Below are 26059 nucleotides of genomic sequence, written 5' to 3'. Positions count from 1 at the left end.
CTCATTTTCTCAGCCTGAGGTAACCTTCATAAACTACTCCCGAAAAGGAAGCGTCAGCCTAATGTCCTATGACTTCTATTCCAACAAAAGCAGATAAACACAACCAGGCATCTATTCAAAATGCATGTCTCCCTTAGGCAGATGAGGCACTCACTGCCCACATTCTTCAGATGAAGAAATATATTACTGGATGTGCTCTTGAAGTTAGCAGGTTGTGAATATGTCATTAGAACAGAAACATCTGCATAATAAGGTGGTGTACGACAGCGAGAATGGAGTCTAGCAGATTTCAGACCAGAAACAACCCATCAAATGATGACAGCTGGAAACAGGCAATCAGAAACACCCTGAAAGTTTAATCGTTTCAAAGGGATTATAGTAAACTAGACACATGACATGTTCTGTCTCACTTGTAACAGATGCTAAAAAGGATCGATGAATGGGTCATACATCCAAACAGGCATATACGCAGTTCCTAATATAGATCAGGTCTCATGTGCAGAAAGCATACAGGCACTTACAAGACAATCTACGGTGACACATACTCAGAAGAGTCTGCTATACTAATTACTTAGGGAAAAGATTTTTTTTTTTTTTAATCAAGTTTGAGAACTACAACATTTTCTAAAATAATGGGAGAAACGACGATTTCCTCAATAAAATAGAATCCTTAAAGCTTCTAATTTTCAAGGATAAGAAGGTTTCCCCACATTATTTTTGGGAAAATATCTTAGATAAAATCACCTGTGATTTTGTTCAGTGCCGTATCAAACATTAATAATTCAAGAATCCCTTGAGGCAGCTTGAAGGAAGTATTTATTTGACAGACCTCAGTCATCACTGCTGACCTTAAAAGCTGTGTACTAATCACTTGTACTAATTATCAGTTAGTAGAGGTGTACTACCAGTTGCACTAACTTGACACACAATACGCCTTTTGAAAATAATCTTTTATTATAGGGTGTTGCATAGAGGTACAATTTCACTTCACTTACTCAAGCTGCTCAGACTTCGTTCCAGAATATACACATACATATTTTGATAGAGTTTTCCAAAAATTCAGACTGAAGAGTCAAATGCTTTTCTCTAAGTTCATGTATATTTCTCTGTCAACTTGTGTGTTTAGTCTCTAGCATAAATATCTTATTGAAGGTGAATATACAGAAAATCAGGATTCAAACACAGTAGGTTTTGAATCGAACTTTAAAGATCAGAATAGAAGTGACAAAAGCGTTGGATACAACTTCAGTGTAATTGTTCTCCAAACCCTTTTCCGTAAGGGAAATAAGCATGTCACTTTCTAGAATTTCTAAATGCATAAGGAGGATCTTATTAATATTTAATACATATTATAAAGATATAACCCAAGGTTTTATTTACTCTGAAAGACTTCCCCTAACACAAGGGCTACCAAAGACTAAAGACTGCACATGGATCTCCATATTTTAGTTTACACGAGTAGTAACGCAGAGTAACATACCATTTTGTAACAACTTGTTCAAAACCACAGGATTGGCTGAATAACTATAACTGGAAAGGACATCTGTCTTTTCTCAGCAATATTATTAACATGTCTCTACTTGTTTGCCTCTAAGTTAGGAGAGGGGAAGAAAAGGAAATTTTTAATAGCACTTCACTTCAGAAGTCTCCAAGATAGAGACGTCCTCTCTCCTACCAGCAGTCACCATAGCTGAAGTTTCAAATAACAGGTAACCGAGTTCTCATTGTACTGCTGTACTGTTTCACTCCCACAAGGTAAATTATGCTAGATTTTGTAGGCAGGACACAATAAGGGCCATATATTTGATAAACTGTGCCTCTGTTGAACATGCACGACTCTTGCAGTTTTCAGTAAGAACTACTGTAAAAGACCAAATGAAGCCCTTGGGGAGAAAGGGTAACGATGAATAACATACTCTCTACATCTGGTTTAAAAATTGTGTTTACGCTCAGTCTTCATACAGTAGCATACTTGAAAAGCGATTGCAGAATCAAATAGATGACAATTTCATGCAATCTTTTCATTAATTTTTTCCATATACTCTAAAAAATTCAGTTCTATGGTCACTAAACAGTATCTTGCAATAATTTATTGACGTCTTAAACTAAATTAGAAGCAGACCACATCAGAGATCTGTAAAAGTTAAGTGTTTGACTTTAATAGTAAAAAATCCTGAACATAAAAAAATACCTGAACGTTTGCACATAAACTTCATTTTCCATTCACTAAACTGCTTAACAGCTAATTTGCCTTCACTCAAGCCGTAGCTATATAAGAAAAAATTTATACTTACCTGAACTAGAATTCTTGGCCTCTGAGGGGATGGAAAGGGAACTTTATGCATGAAATGGGAAATATGTCTAAAAGGAAACGAAAAATACTGATTTAATAGAAAATATAAGCTTAAACTGCTTTGCCTCAAGACAAAATTACTGCCAGTAAGAGGAGTGATTATAGAAAAACAGTGTATACTTATTTAGAAGACTGAAAGTAAAAGAACAGTCCAAAAACCCTACAGGGCATATTGTGGCCTCCAGGATCTGTTTTTCTAGTAGCAGCAACCAAAAAGATAGGCCAGATTGTCTTTCAGACTGCAGGCTTGGTCTGTGAGACTAACGAACGGCGAGTAGTCTTTTTATAAAATTTGTGAAGTAGAAACAGTGAAGTTTCACTACCACAAGTCCATTTTACAATCACTCTTCAGAGGCTGCCTGGAGGTAGTACTATACCTCAATCAGGGACTAGCACTGAAGTTATTTGGAAAAATATTCACAGATGAGTTGAATCCTGGAGAGGCATTAAGTTAATTCATTTTCTGCACATGCCCACCTTCAAATGCAAAATGTTATACAAGATTACTGTTTAAAAAAGTGGGAGATTTGGGTTTTCCTATATAGTACAAATCCACAAATATAAATGCTTTAGAAGTTGGATAAGTTTTTAGTTCTATTTCTATAAACTGTTTGAACTTACAAAAAAGTGCCAAAAGTCCATGAGGGAGTTCTACATAATACATATTTTCAAATGAAAAGAAACTCGATTCAGTCAGCATAAAGTCAGTAAGAAACAAGAAATCCGTTATAGTCTGTATGCCACAGCGCACACTTTACTTTCTGCAACTTTTTTTTTTTGCCTTATTATTCGGCCACCAATAAACTTTTGAAGAACTTCACAAATAAGCATTAAGATTTATACAGAAGACTCATTTTACATGCTTCTAATTTAAAGCTATTTCTTTCATACACACATTTCAATGTAGCAGCACATTATGACATGAGATACGGACACAAAAACATTTTTACTGTGTTTTTAGTTTTGCATGCCTTGGCTAAACTTAACCTTAGGCTGTAGCTCTACACAGACATAACTGGCATTAGCCAGAACTACTGACAAAAGCAGCAAAAGTCTTGTTGCCCTCCCTGCCATTCCTCAGCCCTGCAGCTGGCCTCCCTTGTGTCAGCAGCAATATCTGTGCAGCCACAAGGTGAATGAGAACACAAAAAGAATCACGCTGACAACTGATTTTTTTTTTTTTTTTAAATCAGTGCATGTTGATGATGATGGCAGAAATATGGAAACAAGCAACTACCAAGGGAAAGACCTGCTGCTTGCAGAAGCGGGGCTGACTGAAAGGGTTCCAGCTATGATCTTATTTCAAGGCACAGGTGTACAGCACAGAAGATCCTCACCATCATTAAGATAGGCAAAGAAACCAGATAACACACTATATTAACTTTGCGCAAAGTAGTATAGCAACACTGAAATTATCTACAGTAAGTCAACTTGTCAGGCTCCAATTCTGAGAAATGAGAATAAACAAAAAACTGCAAAAACAAAAAGATCAGTGAAACATTCACTTCTCATCCTATTCATTTCTAAGAAACTCACAAAAAACGGCCATCAGCTTCTTAAAAAACATTTATCTTTTCAGTATTGGAAGTTCACACTGAGAATTTTTTTAAAAAAGTATAGCAGATATGGAATAGAATAACCAATGAGCAGATAAGTTATCACAAAAAATGCTCAATCTTTAAAGTAAAAGTCTCAAATGTTTATACTGAAGTTCAAATAGAAAAAAGACTGATAATATCATATAATATAAAAAAAATCATACACTGACTTTGAAAGCTGATTTATTAACAGGTTGCTGTTAGTTAACTGTTAAATGGTATTTCACACCAATTACAGATCTCAATCACACCTTGGATATAAGGATTTCTTCCGCATTTTAAAATGAGGCTTTCTCTTCCTTTTGTCTCAAGTAAATTAGCAGCAGTAAATGAGTAAATTATTATTCTAGTAGTGAAAGATTACTAGTGCAATATAATTCAAACTCAGTCTTCTTTATCATCTCTCACTACACAGTGAATAAGCATTTGGAAACAAAATGCAAAACTAAACATCATTTTACTAACTTGCTGTATGCAGCACTGTAAGACAGCGTATAGAATCTTATTTCTAATCATTATATTTAAGAGTCAAAAGCTAATTAAAAAAAATTCTCAGAGATCTCTTTGCAGGCACTTAAATTCACAACAATAAGAAAAGTAGACTCTCGGGAAGTACATAAAAACAGATATATTTGCCCAATGGAGAAAAGTGCTTAATCAAGTAGAATCATTAATATTTAATGACTAAAAGCAAAAGCAAACTGTAGGAAAGTTGTAAGTAACAAAGAGCTCACAACTGAAGTGACTTAATATTAAGAATTCTTTGAAATTACTTACTTCTCAATGGGTAGAACATGTGGACCAGAAATAGAGTAACGATACAGAAAGGTAAGAAACTTCTTGAAAGCATCAAAGAAAGGCCAGTGAGAGAGAAGACAGATGCATTTGTTTGTTTGAACTGTTCTGCATGTATCTGACTTTCCCTCGACAGCAGCTGCTAATCCTAGTTGAGATTTTTGTTTCTCTGTCAAATTCTCTTCAGGATACTGTTCATAAAACTGAATAGCAGCACCATATACCTGCAAACAACATAGTTTGAAGTGAATACATTGGCCTAAATCTTCAAAGTAATCTAACAAACTCCAAACATGCAAGGAAATCAAGTCTCTGTTATTGACTGAAGAGCTAAATTAACGCATCACCTTCTGAAACAATTTATTCAGGAACGTTCTTATGGCTGTGAAAATCTAGACCATTTATTATTTATTTAAAATTCTTAAAGCCATACAAGAGAGAGCAATTTAAGAAAGGATTTAAGTGAGACAGAAGAATGATGATTATACAGAGTACAACTACAGTCAATTGCTTCTGCAATTGCCTTTTAAGCTATTTTAGGATTCCTTTATAAGCAACTCAAAGCAGTATTCCTCTGAAATTCAATTTACTTTATATGACAAGCACATGCTTGCAAAGCCATTTACATGCTTGTAACAAAATCCTGACTACATATACGCATACAAGTATATTTTTTAAAAAGAAGTAGTTTCACAGAGTTAACAAGATAGGAAAACAAAGGAGGACAAGTTTGTATGATCAACAGCCCAGCACTGAAATCAATGCAAGTCACTTCTTACTTTAATAGTATTTGAATTCAGCTAAAATGAATACATTCAAGTTTGGCTACAAAAATACCCATTATAATTGTTCTGAACAGATATGCAACCAATTTTTTTTGTTTAATTCAAATTATGAACGATGAATATCTGTATCTTTATAAAGCTTTTTAGGTACCTTTTCTGCAGAAGCTCCTGTTAGTACAAACGTAGAAAAAACTGGTAGAGGGTATTTACTGTTAGATGGCCAACATTCAATTGTTGCACCCATAGGTAGACAGAAGAGAGGCACAGATTCTGGTAATGGGAATGACTCATAATCTTCTTCTGGATATCTGCATATTAAACCTATAAAGGCAATTTGTAAATAGGCAGTTACAGAAGCAACAGCGGAAGCCAATTTGTATCAATTCATTCCGTAAAAGCACGTCCATAAGAATTGAATACGAACACATACCCACTTCAGGAGATCATTAAAGGAAAGCTGTAAATCATCAGGCCTAAGTTACAGTTGGAAAGGGGTAGCACGCTCCCCGACGCCTAAAGGGAAACCACCTGACTAGAATCCAGCGCTGAACTCCTAATTACTTCTCCAGGACCTGTTCATAACTATTTTCTCTTCTCCTGTTTACAGGTTATGCACATCTTAGCTATTACTATATTAGCTCACATTCATCACTAGTATGAATAAAAATTTAAAATTTAGTAAAAAAAGTTAACCTGAAAAATTGAGAAACAAGACTGATGTTTTAAATTATTATGAAAAGAATTAGTTTTTGCCAACAAAAACTTCCAGGAAAATCTGATAATGGAAACATTTGATACAACATACATTTTCTGGAGATCAATAGAACTGAACCAATTAATTATGCCGATCCAACAGTTGAGGATTCAGCTTATGTGGTATCAGACTAATGTTTTTAGACAATTTTAAACATTTCCGTAAAACACATGACGTTCTGAAGCAGAGGCTCTTAACGTACAAGTCTTCAATTGCATCACACGTTTGTAGCAATCCATCCTTTCCTATTGCCAACCCAGGGGACTGCAAATTTGAGAACAAATGCTACATAAAATCATTTAAGATTTCGTACATCATCAGGGGATACAATCGCTACATATCCTTTTCTAGTATATAATGAAAGTGAGCAGTGGAGGCTGGAGCAGATGATCTCCAGAGGTCCCTTCCAACCTCAACTACTCTGTGATTCTATGAAATATTAGTAAACAGTAAAAATTGGTAATCAAAAAGGGTGGTCTTTCCTCTCAAGCAGCAAAATTTTGTGCAAGTTATTACCAGATGTGAGTTTTTAAATTTTTGTTTACAAACTTATTACACACCTTTCAGCCAGACCTGTACTACTGTGGTTTACAGAAAGCAGCATTCTCAAAAGAACACAAGTTCACTAAAACTTAAGTCTGAATCATGCTCATGATTTCCACTCAAATGAAATCAAGGGCTTTAAAAACCCATGTTTCATCACATCAACAGTCAATCCAATTCTGTCTGCTAAACAAAACAATAAAATAAACATGATACAAAATCCAAAAATACTCTAGAGAGCTCAGTCCCACTGATGTTGAACGCGCTGTGGAAGTCTGCAGTATTCTTTGAAATGTTTCTTAAAGTGATCACGAAAATACATCGAATGATTTTTGCAGCAAAGTATTTTCTGTTGTACGTACACACATCTGTGACAGACAGTTACCAGCAATAACTGCAGAAGTGGGAGACACACAGGCTTGGAGAAACCTACCAAAAACAACTGAGCTTCCAATTACATGCAATTTCTAAGATAAACAGTTGTGACAACTCTAAGGCTTATTCGAGGACAATATTTTAAGAAGGCTCTTCAGGGAAAGATTCATTTTTGGATAACGTCAAGACAATGTCCGTGTTCAAACAATTCTACTGCACTACATTATAAATAAGCTTGTGCATCTTTATCTGAAGATTAAAAAATGTTAAACGGTAGTTACATACCAGCTTTGTATGATACGGTGTTGGTTTTTGCCACAGACTTTTTATAACATAAATATACTGCCGAGCCCCACTGTAAAACAAAAGTAATTACTGGATTACTTGATAAAGTATAACAAAAGGACATAACACAGAAGACTAGGGGGAAAAAATTCTTTTCTTTTTTTTTGGAAAATAAAAAAAAACATAACATGCACACAAAGATGTGGAACATTAAGCTGCAGGAATTTGGGGTCTGATACAGTATCCTTTCTGACAGTGGCCACAAGCAGCTAATTGAAAGCAAAGTCCTAGTGTTTGCTTTGAAATAGCCAACTGATGGTAGGTCTCAGTCTGACCTCTAAGACAGAATTGGTTTATAGACTGAAGCACGAGCACTATAAATTCTTCTCTAAGACATTTGCTAACATAACTACAAAACTCCAAGTACAATTGCTATCCACATAAATATTTAAACCTTTTTACATCTTGTTAAACTTCCGGGTTATAAACACACACATACACCTCCTAACAATTTCCTTTCCTGTGCTAGCATTTTTATTTTACTTATACTAGTCTTGAAGCCCAATTCATATTATGTGAAATATTTCAGCATAATGTCATAGCTTTGCAACTTCTAAACAACAATTTCCTTTCTGGCCTTGGTAACACTTAAATATTTTTGTAAGCTCTCAATTCCTGGACATGAAAAAAGAAAACAGGAAAGCCACAGAATGGAAAAGAAGGGTATCCTCCTAAGCACACACAGAGCTTTTTGGGATGGAAGAAAGATGCAATAATTCACATGAGATAGCACTCTCATAACCCAATCAATATAGGGATTCATAGAACTGAAAAATCCATTTATTGATATCCATAGGCATTTATTCAAGTTCATAAAAACAAGTATAGATACATTTCCATGGTCTCTTTTGCATGATACTTCTTGCATATGCAGTCAGCATCCTCTTCAGCATGCTAGCTTTTGGGGACCCTACAAAAATCAGCATGTAGGACTGCAGATTCAGTTAGAAGATATCTAAGAATTAAGTTTTGCAAAATAAAGAAGTGCGATGCCTGTATATTTTAATTAGCATTTTAGTTTTGCAGTCATATTAATAAGCATTTAAACAGGCTTACAGTCAGCAGTACTCCAACATCGCTTACACGTGACTTCCTTCTGAGAAAAAGTCTGTGATACTGAGGAGACTATGACCCCTCTAATAAAAGAGCGCTATAGATAATGGAAGAATTTAAAACAAAATAAAAAACAATTCTTAGGTACAGAATTACCATCACCAACAGTAAAATCAATATAATGAATAACTGCATCTGTAAAAACTCTAGTTATACACACAGTGACATAAGAGATTCTAAGGACTAACTCAAAGCTGCTGAAGTCAGCATTTCTAGGCCAATATTAAAGGACTGTCCAAGCAAGAACAAAACAATTCAATCCTCCAGATCTTCCACAGTTTGATTTATCTTTAGAAAGTGATTATCAGAGTTATTCACCAGGCACTCTTAGAATTGTTATAAATATTCCACAAACATCACATCACTGAATAGCAAGTGTTCAAAATCCACATTTTGAATCTTACCATACTATTATTAAGATTCTTGTCAACTTTGCAGAATGTATGTGGAGGGGTTTCTCCTTTACTTGGTATGATTATACATATATCTGTAACAGCCAATGTGTTCTGTGTCATGTTTTCAGATGCTCTTCGGTAAGTGACGTATACTCTTTGCGATGAGGCGCTCCCACTAATATTAGCAGCCCGACCACATGGAGTAGTTTGAATTATTTCACAACCTTGTTTTACTCTTTCTTTCCCGTCATATAAAACCCTAGTTAAAATGAGAGGAACTGAAGTTAAAAGGCATGTATATATATATATTTTAACACTCTGAATACTGATCCAGAATTATAACTGAATAGTACTATTTTAACACCAGCTCTTGTCTAATCTCTGATCAAAACACATTTTTACTGAAAAGTTCAGGTCACGTTATATCAAATTGTATTACAACATAAAAGCTTCATGATGAAACTAGACTGATTTTCCTCATGCATAATTGCTCTTTAATGTTCTGTTTGCTGCAAAATAGTGTTCCTTTCAATTCTATTAAAGAGTCATTGTCTGATCCTAAGAATGTCATACAACTCCCCTCTCACTTCACTCTGCATGAAACAGGTTATACACCTTATCCCACCCAAAATGTGGGCATTGAAAGTTATAATAAATGGCTTTGAAATCTCCAAGTGCAAAGGATTATGATTTAAAATTCACTCAGCATGCATTTTTCCTACAGCACAGCATTACCTACCCACAAGTGAACAAAAAATCTTTCTGCTAAGAGTTTTCAACATATGAAAAATGTGTATGAAATTCCAATAAACCTGCTTTATTTGCTCATTAATCACATAAAATTGCCAAAATCACCTGCAGTAATAAAAACCACCACTCACCCCAAATCAGTAAGTGGGGGCTTATCCCTTCCCCTGCGGTAACAAAGGTATATTTGTGGTCCTACAAGACTCCCATTATTGAGATCTGCAGACAGTCCTGATGGAGTAACATCTATGCATGTATATCCCCGAGGAACTTCCTCCCCCAGAGATTTAATAATTACTGTTACATCTGTAATTGGTTCTTTTGGTTTAGCAATTTTATGGCAAGCATCATTGAAGTGGATTTCTTCCTCTAGTGGTTTTGAAATATCTGTTAATCCTGCGACAACAAAGTAGTCGGCAACACGAGCCCCTTTGTCTTCCATCTTCCATTACAAGACGTTATATCTGGTAAGGAAGAAACATACATCAATATTTTTGAAAGAAATTATAAAATATATCAGAAATAATCGAATAATACTGTTAAAATACTGAAAGCTTGCAACAATATAAATGGAAACAAAACAGGAGAACACAATAAAAATAGTAAGATCCATCATCAGATCATTTAACTTTTTTATTTCTAATCACCTTCTTGACCCATTTGGGATTCTGAGCCACGATCACTACAGTTAAATGTTAATCTTGGCTTCATCATGTAAAGAATAGAAAACCCAAGAGGCCTCCTTCGGTTAACTCACACACCACAGTAGCTGAACCAACAGCAACAACAACAACAGCAAAATACTGTGCAAAGTTTTGCAAATAGCTCATTATTTCAAGCTCACTGCTGAGCCAAGTAGTTATTACATATTTAGCATATAGGCTACTACTCCACTCTGTTTACAACAGTAGATTTCCTGAGGTGTGATCTGCAATTAATTTACCTCCTGAATATAAATAAATATATGCAAAAGCTGTCTTCATTATTACAACTATAGCATTTGCAACCATCTCAAGCTATGTATGGACTTCTATATCAGATACCCAGGCCAGATCTTGGAGTATTTTGGCATACTAGGAGTTGGTGCCAATTTTATAAAGTTTTGGGACTCCGATCCTTGATATATAACCAAGCCATGGCCAGGAGTACAACAGCCCTTACAAAACATTTGAACAAAGCCAACATCAATGGTCTACAGGTCACTACAAAACAAACACACTTAAGCCCACATGAAATTTTTTGTAATAGGAGGGAATGCAGTCCTGTTGTTCCAGCTAAATTGTACTAGGAAATCACATCCTTCCTAGAATATATTGATAGGGAATTCTTTACAAGTCACTTTTTTGTAGAGTGCTTTCATATAGTGTTTTTTACCAATGCTGTAAATGAATTTCAGCACAGGCTAAAGTCACATCTGTACGATGAAAAGACAGCCTGAAATCAATGCAGTGTACTACCTATCAGGAGATTTAGCGTCCTCTTTGCTAGAGACTCTCGTACATCGTACATCATTGGAAAGCCAATGTCTTGTTCAATAGCCTGATTTTGCAAATTAAAACAAACAAACAAAAAAGCTTTAGGACAAGCTGCTCCGCTCTTTGTGATCAGAGAACTTCAGGAAACGGCCTAAAAATCCTTACCCAAGACACCTAAGACATGCTGGAACCTCACTGAAGTGGCTTCAAGAACTTTACTGCCATTAAGTTCCACAATTTTTAAACCAGATAAGCTATTTAAATTTTCCTCTTGCTGAATTAATTTTGTTTGAGTGAAAAATTTTATTGCAGGAGAAACTGCTGCAATACCACAGTTTCAACAGTCTGCTAACATTCAATAACTCAATACGAGTAGCGTTCAAAATACAATTTAAATGTGTGGTACATGACTTCAGTTTCACGTCACATTATTCTGCATGCTTTATTTCCCTTTATTTTCTGTTCCAGATGGTAAGTATTAAGTTTTACCAAATTTCATAACATCATGCTTTTTGTATTTTACCAATAGATCTTTGTTAAAAGTAGCAAAATAAATTTGGACATCTCCTACTGGAAATTAAGATAATTACGTCCAAGGTCGATACTCTAATCTCTAATCTAACTCTTCTTCCAAGCGGACCTCAGATTTCTACAACCTGCTCAGGAAAGAAAAATGTCAGCCTGAATCTGATCACTACTATCAACCTAGATGACCAGTGTAAGAAGTAATTCCCTCCTGCTTCCCCTTCTCTTATTTTGTAGTTTGGCTGTACTTTGCTGCAGTAACTTGACTTGACTAACTTAAAGTTCCAAGGAAATGAAAATTTTTCTTTATTTTAAGGTTATTTCCTTTACCGAAGAAAAATACTAGGAAAAAACCCAAACTATCTGAATTTTTTTGCTTATTAAACATATAGCAAGAAACATGAAACTCAGAATACATGACTACTAGGAAACGATACAGCCAGCTTATAGCAATATAACAGTTTGTAAATAATCATTCAGACTGTTTTTTGAGGACAGAATGTAGCACCAAAGCAAGCTTAAATTAAAGTAAATTCAGCTGTTTCAAAAATATCAAGACTACAGTACTCAATTAGCAGTCTATAAGAATAGTGATTACAAACTCAAGCTTTTCCTTGAGTAATAGCTCCAAAAACATACACATTCAACCATGGCATGTGCATTATTTCACTGTACATCAGTGTACAACACATCTAGAATAGGCTAGCTACAAATGCGCAAGAGAGAAAGCTTAAAAAAGCACCTCTAAACTCTAACATAAAGCCAAACACTAATATTTTTTAAGCTAATGCAATCAAATTCTAGGTATTTTGTAACATAACAATTCTCATTAAAAATTCACCTATGGTATATTGAATTTCAACCATCTCAAAAACATTTCTCAAAATAAGTCTGAAAAACCTTCTCACAGTCACTCTAAATGAATGAATAAACTCTTACGATTTTTTGAAAGCTACAATGAACTGCACAAGCATTTATTCTTATTAACTTAAAAAGACACATCAGAGCTTAAGTAGTTGCTTTAAGTAAGTTGTATGATTTGAGAAAATACCAAGACATGTTAAAAAAAACAAAACAAAACCACACACACTTCATAATGGAGAGAGAGGGGTTTGGCTAAGTAAAAATTACCTACAAGCAATTTAAGCTCAATGCTTACCCCAACAAAAAAAAAAGAACAAGAGAGAGCATGTGGGCGCACATGAACGAGTACTGAAAGCTGCAGCTCTCACTGCTGCATATTCAAAAAAAAAAAAAAAAAAAAGAGTCTGCTGTAACCACAGGCTAAGTAAAGCAGCAGACAACACCACAAATCTGAACTTCACCTTGAAAATTCTGAGATAGAAAGTGTGTGGAGGTGTTATTTCTTTTCACATTAACTTTATCTCACAAAACTACATCACTTTCCAGAATGCTTCACAATGCCTTTAGGTTGAAAAGAAAACAGTATTTTAGTAATCAAAAAAATGATACAATTTATGACTGTTAAAACTGCAAGTCCTGATGCGTTCCAGAAGTACAGTTTACTGTACATGCACTACACTTTCAAAGAAAAAGTGCTGACAATTCATACAACCTGCTCCTAGCTGTAGACTTTCACAGAGATAACATGCAAGTGGGCAGCAGGCCAGAATAACTGCTCTGGCAGTGATAGCTTCTTTCTCGAAGTCAGCTTTCCCAGATAGCTAAAAGGGCCTTACTTGTATAGGCAGACTTGTTGCATGTACAAAACTCACATCACCCTGCAAAAGATGGCTGTATGTCCCAGGCAAGCCCGATGGAACATTTTTCACCAGGACACCTCTGACATACAGAAAGAAAATAACTGCTTCATAGTCTTAATCTTCCTGACTCCATTCCCATTCCTTCCTGCATTTTTCTTTAAGGATATTAAATAGCTTATTAATTTGAGTTCCTTGGTAAGATCCACATTACAGCTATCTAAAGCAGGTGATGTTCTACTTCGCCAACTTGACTCCAAAGAGATGCTCTGTTTCTAAACAAGGAATGAACATCTCCGTGGGTAGGTTGGAAATTCAAGTAGGGCACTGGAACACGCCTTTTTTAAAGCGGTTTACAATTTCATTAAACAACAATGAAGTCTTTTTTTTTTTTCCAAAAGCATTCACCACATATCACATTCCAAGAAATTTCTTCCTTCAAGCACGCAAAGAGTAGATGAATGACAGTCAAATCACACAGCAAACGTGTGACACAGTAACGGTGAGGCTCATGCAAGAGCAAAATGAAATTAACTGCATCGTTCAGTCCCACTACGGCTACTCAGAACCACTTCTCAGCCATGACATTGCACAAATCACATGAGAGCTCAACAACCCAGAGAACCTGCAAAAAACTGCAACTACTCGGGGAAAAAACTTCACCACTTCCCTGTGCTTTCAAATTGCCTGTCAGATCTGAAAGATAAGCCTTTTCCCCCTGTACTTGCTTCATAGCAAGTGAACAATCCCAGGAGCAAGTAAAATAGAAGCATCTCAAACACTGCAGGAACTCACAAAATTAGAACAGAAGTCTGTTAAAAACTTTCAATTTCTTCCCTACCTTCTCATCAGGGCATTTCTTCTATGCTTTGCTTCTCTTGCTGCTAATCAGGCCTTGACAAAGATTTCTCGTTAAAGTTTCATTCCCTATAAAAAACAGTAAAAAAAAAAAAAAAAAAGGTAAACAGCATGCAATTCTGTTGAAACTTATACTTACTATAGACCCCACTGCACCAGTCACATTAAATGAGCACTGTGATTTGCTTTAAGATTCCCTTGCTAAGACAAGATTGCATGTCACTTAACTATTAAAAGTATATATGAAACCAAGTTTTAACATATTTAAAAATATGATATCAAGTCCTGTGCTGTACTGACATTTCAAAATTGTCACATAATACATTTAATGCTTTAAGAGAAACAATTAAGATAAACAGAACAATGGTAATTTGAGCTAGCCACTTCAAATGACTTGAACTCTTCCACTATTTTCTGATGACAATGTAAATACTTTCCATGTCTATTCAGAGAAGATGCTAGCCAGCTATGGAAGTGCTTCTCTGTTTAGCTCAACAACCTTTCGAAGTCTATTCTAAAACATCGCTCCTCTTTGCATGATTTTGATACTTGAGCAGATCCTTCTCACTCAACTATCAACAATACGCATCTACTCTTTCATCTAGCCACCTTAACTCCCCATTCTTCCTGCTACATTTAGACTCTTATTCCTATTTACTGTAACAACAAACATTTTTTCTTCACATATGATACACTTAGCATTTTATCTCACTATTACTACTTCCACTTTTAAATATCAGTATGATCACAGCTAACTTGAGCTGTGCTTTACACTGAGGCACATTCAAGCCAGGCAGCCTGTGCTACACTTGGACATTCTGAAGCATGGGCTTTCCACCATGATTCAGGAGAGAACTTCACAAGCATCACTCAAGTCTTCTGTTTCCCAGAACTACTCAGAGTTAGCATCAGCAGAGCTGCAGTCAAAAAAAACAAAAGCAAAAAAATCAACTCTGTCTAAAGCAAGGCTTCTACTTGCCCAGATCTGAAGTACATCTTTAGAAGATTATGATCAGAAAACTTCAGAAATCAAAGTGCAACATAGACAAGGCTAAGAAGCAGCACGTATCTCGAGAGGATTTATCCGAACTATGAACTGAAAGTGTGTTTGCTTCCATTCCTGAAGTTAAAAATTTTGGGGAAAAAAACACTTCGCTAAATTATCAGAAATATATTTTTGAGAACACAAAGTTCAAGGTTCTGTTCAAAACCTCAAAACACAAGGCAACTTATTTTATTTCATGCAGAAGCAATCAACATTTTTCCATTGACACTCCTACAGCACAGAGTGCAGGATGATAGCCCAGAGAGTGAATCCAATCCTTAGTTAAGTCTTTCTAATTGACAGAGCACAGACCCTCTAGTACCTGGTTTGTAAACACTTTTGAACAAGACTACAACGTGGGAAAACACACAACAGTAGCACTGCATATCTTGTCCAATAATCTTCTGATCTGTCACACAAAGAGACCAGAAGCAGAAGAATGTGATAGCTCATTTCAGGTATCACCTGCAAACTTCAAGGACACTTTAAGAAGTCTAATAAATAAGCAGCAAACATGAATAATTTCCCTGTGGACACTTTATAATGTGTCATCTTTTCTAGTCAAATACCCCAAAAACCAATGAGATGAGTTAAAGGTGGAAAAAATATATACTTATCAATGTGTAAGCATTACGAGGAACGCAGTGAATGCTGCTGTGAGCATACTTGGCGGCTGTATCTTGTAGCACTTCGTCATTTGCAATTAGTAAAACATGCCTTCCCCACAACTGGATGTAGACAATTATATTTGCAGTTAGTTGGCTGTCCTCCATCTATCAAGTAAAAGATCTACTCCCTCACTTTGAGAAACACATTATCACCCTCATACAGCAGGCAGCTTTTTCTTTTTTAGTAGGACATTGTCTATACTTTCTTTTCTTCAAATTTCCTGCTAATACAGTTCAACAAGCAACAGCAACTGGGAAAAATCACTAACAAATATGGTTAAAGTGATCACTGGCATTACCTTTTAGACATTTTATCACATACATCTATGCTCAGTAAGGTTAGACGATACAGGAATTAAAAAGAAGCCAATAGCCTCCACTAATCCTCCACTAAGCTCCCCTCAGTTCAGGGCTGCATCAGTAGCACCGATCAGTACCACTGCTAAGAAAAATATTGGCATAGGAAAACAACATTGTTCTGCCCCTACACCACCAGTCCAGAATTGCCATTAAATTTTTGTAGGCTTGGTCACAACTGTCCGCATCAACTCATAGTCAATGTACTCTCATTCAAACAGCAGCGGAGACAATCAGGAGAGCTGCAGAAAACTTGGCACCAAAGGGTCTCTCAGAGGTGCCTAGGAAACAGAAAAGTGCTCAGGGAACAGAACACAGGACAATGAGTTTGGGAGCAGAAAATAGGAATGGAGGCCAAGAACTGAAGGATAGGCAGATTTGTTCAGCAAGGCCTAGGACAAATAGAAATTAGGGTTAAATTCAGAGGCTAATCGAGATTCAGTGGGATTGCCGCAGTGAATCAACAAGAACTGGCCATCTAGAATATCAAAGCTGAAAGAAGGAAGAATAACTGACACAGAAGCAGCAGGAAGGAACAGATTTCATGTTGAAGGAAGAGATCAGGCATTTTGTATGCCTTCCATACTCTCCACAATCACCCACCAATTCTTTCATTCACTTTTTCTTCATTCCTGTTTTCATTCTCAATAAAAGGATTGACTGAGAGGGTCTGCCGCTGCTTAGGTGCTCATTACAGCTGTGCCACAGCAAAATTCCATGACATTCAACCTCAACTGTAAGAATTCAAAAGTGACGCTTGAGTATCCCATGAGACGTGTGACAGAGACAAATCTTGACAACGCTGATTTTAAAACTTCATTTTTTTTTTCATTTTTAACTACAGTATTCATGGCCAGAAAGCACAACTTAAGAACGAAAACAATTTCTGAAGTACAACCGTGTTTGTAAGGAGGGATGCAGAAATCAATATATAGCAAAGGAGGGGAGGGAAGCCGAGGTAAGCACTATAAAATATAAACATTACTTCATCTAAAACACGGTTCATGAGGCCAGTCAGTCATATTTTTTTTCACATAACTATTCATTATACAACAACTTTTTAAAAGGAAAAGTCCCCCAAACAGAATGTATCTACTGCACTGAGAAAAAAGGCAAATGAAAACAGTAAATCTTACAATATTGAGCTTCAAAACCCAAAGCTCTCACTGAAATTGTCAATGTGCATTGAACAAGACGGTCCAAAGAGTTCTGCTTTCACCCAGCCATTTTTGGGCACACGTGTCAGTTCCAGGTTGGTTGTGAAACCTTCCCCTACACAAATTACAAATTTGAACTCATGGTGGTAATGGTGGTGGGGTGCTTCTAAACTTTTTGCTGCATTTTAACATCAATTAAGCAACAGTTTAATCAGGACTTAGAACACTTGACATCTTTTCTGACTCCAGCCAGCAAAAACATCCTGGCAGGTAGTAAAACCAGATCCAGTCAAGCTGCAAATTAAAAGCACTGAGCAGATGACATGCATAGACTGCAACTGCAGGGCTGTAACTGCCATTAGCAAGTGACCTGCACCAGACTGGAAAGGTTTAACGGGATGATAAAGCAGACTCACTGGCCTCTCATCTAGTATGTCCAGTTAGCCAAACGGTCAGTTTCTACTCCATGGAAAAATTAATGAGGACATAGTTGAACTTGTAGCAGTACAAGTTTATCTATCTAGCAACACGCATTGCTGTTACACAGTTTCCTAGCTAGGTTAGGTATCGAAGTAGTATAAAACAACATTAAAGTAGTGTTCCCGCCTGATAACCACAGTAAATTATCTTACACACAATGATGTCCTAATGTAACTACACTACTTCAGGATCCCAAACCTAGCTCAAAATATCTTTCAGTAATATAGAAGAGATGCATCTTAAAAACCTTTCCCCATCTTTTGTGCCAAAGCTAGTACATAACTATGCCCTTTAAAGAAAGGCTGAAGTGTACCAAGTCAGGAAGAGCCACTGTATGTGCTAAACAGTAAGAGAAAAGAACTTGCACAAGGCTTTGCCCCTAGCACTCTAGAGAATGGATTCTTCGTTGTCCTGAATAGGAGCCCAGCATTCATAGCAACTACAAAGTCATACAACTTAGAAAACTGCTCCTTTACTGGGATTTAACTGACAGTGCTCTGCTAAGAATCTGATTTTTTTTTTTTTTGACTTACAGAAGCTGGACAGGATTGGTTCTTTCACTGTAATTTTTTAGTTAAAATACTATACAGGCAAACTTACTGACATATGGAAGCTACCGAAGCTGGACCAGATCCTGATCTCAGTTGTACAACTGTGAATTCAAAATAACTCTTTAAGTCCACAAGTTTCTTCTGAAGCTCGAGATACAGCCAAAAGTCAGAGCCTGGCCCACAATCCCCCTGTTTGTATAATGCTTGCACAAAAAAGAGGTTTCTCTGGGAACTTTTTCATTTGCATAGATGCATTTGCATAGCTGCACATATAATTTATACAATACATTTGCCGTTTTTCCATCTTTATTTCAGCAAGCTAAATATAAATACTTTAATAAACATTAAATGAATATTAATGATTTTTCCTGACCCCCTCTCCAAAAATCAAAATAAATTTTAAAGTACAGATTAAATAGTGAGGATGTAATTGTCTAACTTGCTCTTTACACTCCACCTTGCTCTTCACTTCCTATTTCTATATTACAATTCCTCTTTTTTTTTTCTCCTCACCCCTTCCCCACATGATTGCTTACTTCAATTTCATGCTACCTCAGTCTCTACATTAACCCTCTAGCCAACGCTTGAAAGGACATTTCAAAAAGTGAATAACGTGCCATTTAATAGTAGGAACAAAACTTTCTGAAGCTTTTCATTTCTACTTCTCCTCCACAATTTCCTCTGACTACTGTTTCCAAGCTTTTTAGGGAACCACCAATGACTATTTCTGTACCACAGACTGCTACCAAAATGACTGCTATAGATCAAACCTCTCTGCACCACTCCCTCACACAGCCTTCACTGTACATTTTCAGTATGACTGCATAGACCGTGCGGGAACTTTACAAGGACACATACATCAGCAGAGCATCTCCAGATGAGGCTCAGATGAAGCTTGCAATGAGGCACAACAGAAACATCCAAGGCTTATTACACAACATAGTAAAGAAGCACATTTGCTTTAAGTAATTAGTTGGTAAACACTAGTGTTAAAAATGCCTCATTTTCAATAGCTGAACAGCGGTGATCTATTCACTGTTTATATATATTCATCTCCTACCTGTTAGCTATCCTCAATTAAAGCAAAGCATAACTGCTTTAGCTCACAGGGGATTTGCAAGGATTTCCTGCATTTAACATGGCATAAAATGTGTATTATCATTCATGTGCAGAGTAGCAAATATTATTTATACACAGAATAGATCTAAACGGGGACAGAGGCAGTGCCTCTGTTTCTGTGTTCTTGTCCAAGAACGCTCAGCAAGGCTAAGGCAGAAAGATGAGGGAAGAGTCTAAACCACACCACTACCCTTACTTGTTCTGCAAGCACAACCTAACCTTTCTTCAAAGGTATAGATCTTTGGGGGGAGGGGGGTGTATTTGTTTTAAGAGAGTCAGCATTAAGAAAAATATACTGAGATTCCAGTATATCACAGAGAAGCTGATTGAGACACTTCAACAAATATAATGAAAAACAACAATATTGGAAATATACCAATCCACATTAGAAAACATGACGCAACTTAAGGCACTTAACCAAATAAAAAAAGACACCAAAATCACTTCTATTTCTTTCCCCTCCATTTAAGAAGCGCTATAGTTCTTTCCAGGAAACTTCAGAACAAACGCCTTAAATCCAAAGCTACTAGAACACACTTTGTCAGATAGCAAGATACTTGGAAATCATCAATACCTAAAACACTATTTGAACAAGGTTACATCAACTCTTTTTTGTTAAATTCAACATAAGTTGTGCAACATTTTAGCTTTAGCTTCAAACTTTTTGGTCGTGCCGACAACGTATTTAAAAATTAAGGTCAGAGTTGAGGAAAGGACAATGAATGAAAAGACTTTCTAGAAGTCTTTATTTCAATAGTTATTTAAGACTCAGAAGAGTTTTGACTAATTATAGTACCAGTCACTTTCCACAATGTGCTGTTGTGACTTTACCTTTGTTTGCAACTGTTTTTACAGCCACTGTAATAAAAAGCATTTCAACCTACTATGACTTGCAAAACTAATTCCAAATCAATTGCTAAGTGCAAAGGAAATGGAAAAGGAATGTTGAATATCTAAGTGACACTGCAAACTTCTTTTTCCAATTTTAAAATCTCAAAATTAACAACTGCCGTTACCATTATTCAACTTGGTTTAGATATTGTCTCCTCTATTGAAGATTCACAAGGCAGGTTTTCTGTCACAACTTACAGCAAGAATTTACCCTGAGATGAATAAATCCTTTAATGCAAAATCCTGTAGATTACAAATTTCCAGATCTGCTTCTGAACAGTAGTGCCCCACAATTCCCTTTGCTAAGAGTAACATAGAAGAGTAGTATTAGATACCTTCTTTATATCACTTCATTTTCTTCTCTGAAGTTAACAGAGTATCAACAGGGGCTCTATACCTCGCTACTTTCCTTTTCAAGCATGTATCTTAAATACAGCCTGGTTATTTACACAATTCCTCATGCTTGCACCTCATCAGCTACACTCATGTAAGCCTATAGTACAGGCCATTCTCTGTCAATTTAACATTTATGCCTGTGCTAATTAATAATTAACTCTGGCTATACGACTATAAAAATCTCTAATAGTGCCACTGACACACAGAAATTCCATTAAGTTCCATGCAGGTGTAACATCCAAGTAAAGAACAAGCTGTTTGCAAGACACATGAAACTGCAATCATACTGCCATAGAAAGTATGAAAATTCAAGCATATAAATCTCCTTATTATTGGAGAAACACTTTTAATTAAGACTGTGTTTTAAAAAATGGTCTTTCTACCTTTTGGCTTACTGCTTGCAGAATGAGAGCTTATCTTCTATGGTAGTTTCTAGTAATTTCACTATTTAGAAGAGACCATTGGGTAAAGTATGCTCCAAAGGAGGAGAACTGGATCCTAATGTTTTTAGGATAAGTAAAATATTGTACTTAGTAGAAGCTCCTAAGGCTGCGGAGAAGCTTAATTTCCTTATTCTTTTTCTATCTTTTATCTTGTTCCATGCAATTTATCCCTTTCCCCCAAAGGCTAACCACAAAAACTATAATGCTGTATTTTTGCTAATCAAACAAATTCAATGCAAGTCATGATTACTTCCAAAAAGACAAGCTGCATTTACCGGAGATGCAGTTCCATTTTAAATAAGACTACAGATTTCCCAATACTCTGCAATAGCATCAAGTTTCACCAACACTCTAAATATATAAAATCTTAAAAAAGAAAGGAGAAAGGGCAGACTCCTATAAAGTCAGTCTTGCATGTTTGATACACAAACCAGAAATAATCCATTTACTCCCCCTCGGCCTTCCTTGGCTAGGCTAACTCAATTAGTTTTCCTAAACCACCGCAGATACTTGCCAAGATTAAATATTTGTGCTCAATCATTCAGAAAGTGAAAGATCATGTACCATAATGCAACACTTTTTACAGAAACCTCTAGTTGAGCAACAGTTCTCCCCCTAAAAAAAAAAAAATTGTGAAATGAGGTAAAAAGCTGTCCAGAACACTATGCTTCCACTCAGTTAATTCAAAAATTAAGCTTCAGGACCAAGCGCCAAGCCAAGACCTCATTTTGAGCACGCCGACGCTCTCAGACGCAGCATGTTTTCGAGTCGCCAGTTTGAGGTTGCCCCAGACTCAGAAGCAGAGCTAAGAAGTTATTAAATATTACCATGCCCCGGGCCGACAAGCTGTGCTATGCACGGACATCACGGCGGAACGAAAATAAAACCGTCAGGGCTGCTCTTCCCCGCCAGGTCCCACACGCCACGTTAATCCCGCTACGCGCTGCCGCGGCCAAAGAGAAAGTCGCAACAAAAACGCCCACGCGGCTCAGCGTTACCTACGCGGCGGCCGCTGACACAGCGCGCGTTAGATGGAAAAATTACACGTTTAGGGAACGCAAACCTCAACAAGTTCCTCCGCGAGCAGCTGCCCGAGGCGGCAGCGCCGCCCCGGCCCCGCCGCGGGAACATGGCCGGGCGGCGGGCAGCTCCGCGCCGCCGCCACCAGCCCCAGGCCCCGCCGCCCAGGCCGGGGGTGGGGGGAACCGCGGCCGCCTGTGTGTGTGGGGGAGCAGGGCGTTACGGGGCAGAAGGAGAAAGTTTCTCCCCTCCGCACGCCGCCGCGGAAAGTTACCGCGGCCCCTGCGCGGCGCACGGAAGGGGGGGGGGGGGCGGCGAGGGCCGCCGCGCCGCCTCAGAGACCGCCGGCCTCCCCTCGCCCGCCCGACACGCACGCACGCCCGGCCCCGCCGCCGGCCAGGAGGGAGGCGAGGGCTGGCGGAAGCCCCTTCGCCGCCTGCCCGGGATGGCGATATCCGCTAGTAGAGAGCCCCCCCCCCCGCCGCTGCCGCCGCCGTGACAGCCCGACGCGCCGCCTCGCCGCCCTCACCTCAGGCGGGGGCCGCGCTCCCCGGGGCCAGGGCAACGGCCGCCGTCGCCTCCTACCCCCGGCGCCGAGGAGCCGGCGGGCGGGCGGGCGCGCGCTAGGTCCCCGCGCCCTTATCTCATCCTAACGGCGCCCGACTCGCCTCGGCCGCCTCCCCGCCGCGTGGGCGTCTCAGGCGGGATCCCCCCTCCCCTGCGCGCCGCCTCCTCCCGCCGCCATCTTGGCTGTCACGGGGAGGTGGGGGGCGAGGCGGGCGCCGACTCGTGACGGCGGGGAGAAGCCGCAGCCCGCCGGGTCCTGCCGCTCCCCGCCGGCGGCCTCTGTGTGTGTGTGTGTGTGTGTGTGTGTGTGTGTGTGTGGCGGGAGGGCGTCGCGCCCGCGCCTCAGCCCCGCAGCCGGAGGCGCCAAGGGCGGCGGGACGCGACGCTTAACGGCCGCGTGTGGGCGGCGGGCGGGCGGGCTACCCCTGACAGGGCAGCGGCGGGCCCCACCGCCCCTTCCCCTCCTCAGCCGGCGGTCCTCCCTTAACCGTGAGGGGGGAGCAGCGTTAGCGACCCCCCCCCCCTCCCCACTTCACTACAGTTTAAAATACAACGAATAGGCCGCTTGGTTGACTCTCCTCCCCCTCTGTCCCCCCTTCGCAGGTAGCACCGCGAATTGAACCAGAAATTAATCCCCGGCCCAAACAACGACCTCTAATTCTGCTCAGCGGCGGTGCCCGAGTCAACAGGAGCCGGAGTAGGTGTCAGCTGGCTGGGAAACACGGCACGGGAAAGCAGGGAATTTTCTGCGGGCCTGATGTAACCTGCGCCAGGCTGTTGCATCAAAGACTGTAAAAGAACCAGAGACAAAAATAATCCTGAAGAGCGAGCGGCCCAGATTAGCGCAGTGCGTCCAGCAGTTGCCGAGTACAACAAAGCGAGCGCTACTGCTTGTGCGAACACAAAAATACTACTGCCCTGGCATTTTGCTTATGTACTGTAATCCTGGTTCCCCCCCCCCCCCCCAATATACTATTTTTGGAGTCACGTTTAGGCTCAACCCATACCGTTCGGGCTTTGACTTTAGCTTCCCTCAGTTCTGAATATTTGGATCCGAGGTTTAGACGTTCATTAGGAAGAGAGAAAACTCTTACAATAATAAGAGTTCTGAACTGGGACTGTAAATGCTTCTTCAGTACTTTCGAACCTCCTACATATTGGTTTACCTCACCCTTCCTGACAATCCAGTTGAATGGGAGAACGGCCAAGCTAAAAACGCAAATTACTACTTTCCCCCCCCACGCTTTTATTAATAAAGCTGTTTCTAGCTGAAACACTGGCTATCCCACCCCTTCGCCCCCAGCGCGGGAGACGGAGCGGCTGCCTGGCCCGGCCGAGGCGCCCGCGCGCGTGGGCACCTCTGCGCTGCCGGCTTTGGCGCTCGCCAGCCCCGTCTGCCTCTTCACTCACGTCAAAACCTTGTCTCAGGCAGGGACGGCAAAAAACAAAACAAAACACCCAGCGCATTTCTTGCTACCTCTGTATAAGATGCGTTTCTAGCCACACCCGGAAAGACATTTTACGTCTCAACGATACAGGGTGGAATGAGCAGAGAGATCAAGAACCCAGTTGCTCAGTGTTTTGCAGCAAGCTGGTCTACAGCCTGTAGTGAATCCTTACGTTACGTAGTGATCTAGTAGGACTTCTTTCTACATTCCTATAATAGTTCCTGATATATTTTAATAATAGAAATGTTTCTCAAATAAATAAAAGAAGTCCATCCTGTGGCTCCTGTTAGTAATTTTGATATTAAATTCAAACTGTTCTGTGTTGTCTGCCCTTGCTCTTTTGTCTTCTAGTTACAATTTTTAGGTGTAAATGTTAACATCCAAGATGTAGGAACAGGGCCTATTCCTGCTTCCAAGAGCATTGTTTCAGCTGCCTGTAAACTGAGGCAAAATCATTTATTGATTTATGAATAGTTACCTTTCTGAATTTAGGTTCAAAACCATTAGAATATTCTTGACTATTTCTAGTGGCAACTTTTAATTTTACAGAAACACCTTTCTTAAACCTCCCATGGCAGTTTTCATACTTTGAGCTATACGTAATATGTAAAACTTTGCGTAGATCCCTCTGATTTGCTGTTCATTCATAGCCTAACCTGTTTCTTTCCCTCCACCAGTTCTCTCCTTCTGGTATTTATCTGCAGTTGATTACATATTGTGTCAATGTCAACAAATTCGGTCAGGGACCAGGAGCTAACTGTGGAAGGCATAATAGAAATCCCAAAGAAAATGCCAGTTCCTGCCCAATCCTGCCATCGTAGCTGACCACACTACTTCCCTGTCCTGACTTTCAGTCTTGTGTCTGCCCCTTCTCACTCTATTCCATCAAACCTCCTCCACTTTCTCTCTGTGACCTACCTGCTGCTCACTCTATGCTATTAGCTGTGGCACAATTTATTCCCCAAGTCCACACTAGCGCATTTAATTGTAGTGCTCCATTTCATTATTAGCTTGTCATCACCTCTATCAAGTCACCCTTCCTAACTTCTATCTAGCTTGAAAGCCTTCCTGTAGAGCTTGTCATTGATTTTCCACATTAAGACTTGTCTAATGGCATGTGTGAAAGGGTCTGTGAGAAACAGTGAATATAGTATTTGTTTTCTGAATAAAGAGCAGCATCAGTGAATAGCGTTACTGTACAGGCAGAGACAGATATCTTGTGTGCATGGCTCCTGCAGGCTCATTGCACAGAAACTTATCTATGTGTCAGTAAGCAAAGCCTTCCCCTTCACAGGGGCATTAGGGATCTCGAGGCAGCAGTCTCTTTGCATGGCTATGGAGACTGACCCAAAGTTCATAAAGTCAATATAAGTTTTCCTATTACCTCCAATGAGTGTTGGATCAGATTCTTACTGTGCAGAGCACGTTAGTTAAACAAGTCAATGACTGCATGTACTGCAGGTGGGCAGGCAACCATGAATGCTTAATGTGGTATTCTGCTGCCTGTGAAGTACAGGGTGGAGCACTGTCAGTCA

The 26059-nt window shown here is 39.0% G+C and overlaps 1 protein-coding gene across 5 annotated transcripts in view; it reads right to left on the bottom strand.

Moving 5' to 3' along the window:
• Positions 1-23196, bottom strand: part of DENND4A (DENN domain containing 4A) — a 52715-nt gene extending 29519 nt beyond the window's left edge. For 2 of the 5 annotated variants that reach the window (XM_068958655.1, XM_068958658.1), the window contains exons 1-8: positions 23039-23192; positions 14366-14451; positions 9938-10267; positions 9066-9315; positions 7489-7558; positions 5683-5852; positions 4729-4970; positions 2295-2361 (exon numbers count right to left, since the gene is read on the bottom strand). In XM_068958655.1, coding sequence (XP_068814756.1) covers positions 2295-2361; positions 4729-4970; positions 5683-5852; positions 7489-7558; positions 9066-9315; positions 9938-10245 — 1107 coding nt within the window. In that variant the 5' untranslated portion in view covers positions 10246-10267; positions 14366-14451; positions 23039-23192. Of the gene's footprint in view, positions 1-2294; positions 2362-4728; positions 4971-5682; positions 5853-7488; positions 7559-9065; positions 9316-9937; positions 10268-14365; positions 14452-22316; positions 22531-23038 lie in introns of those variants that run through there. The other 3 variants (XM_068958656.1, XM_009681168.2, XM_068958657.1) reach the window with 3 other exon arrangements.
• Between the last annotated feature and the right edge of the window lie 2863 nt (positions 23197-26059).

Source organism: Struthio camelus, chromosome 12, assembly GCF_040807025.1.
Source record: "Struthio camelus isolate bStrCam1 chromosome 12, bStrCam1.hap1, whole genome shotgun sequence".
Classification (NCBI taxonomy): Eukaryota; Metazoa; Chordata; class Aves; order Struthioniformes; family Struthionidae; genus Struthio; species Struthio camelus.
Note: the sequence above shows the minus strand (reverse complement) of the source record. Positions and strands in the feature narration are given on the sequence as shown.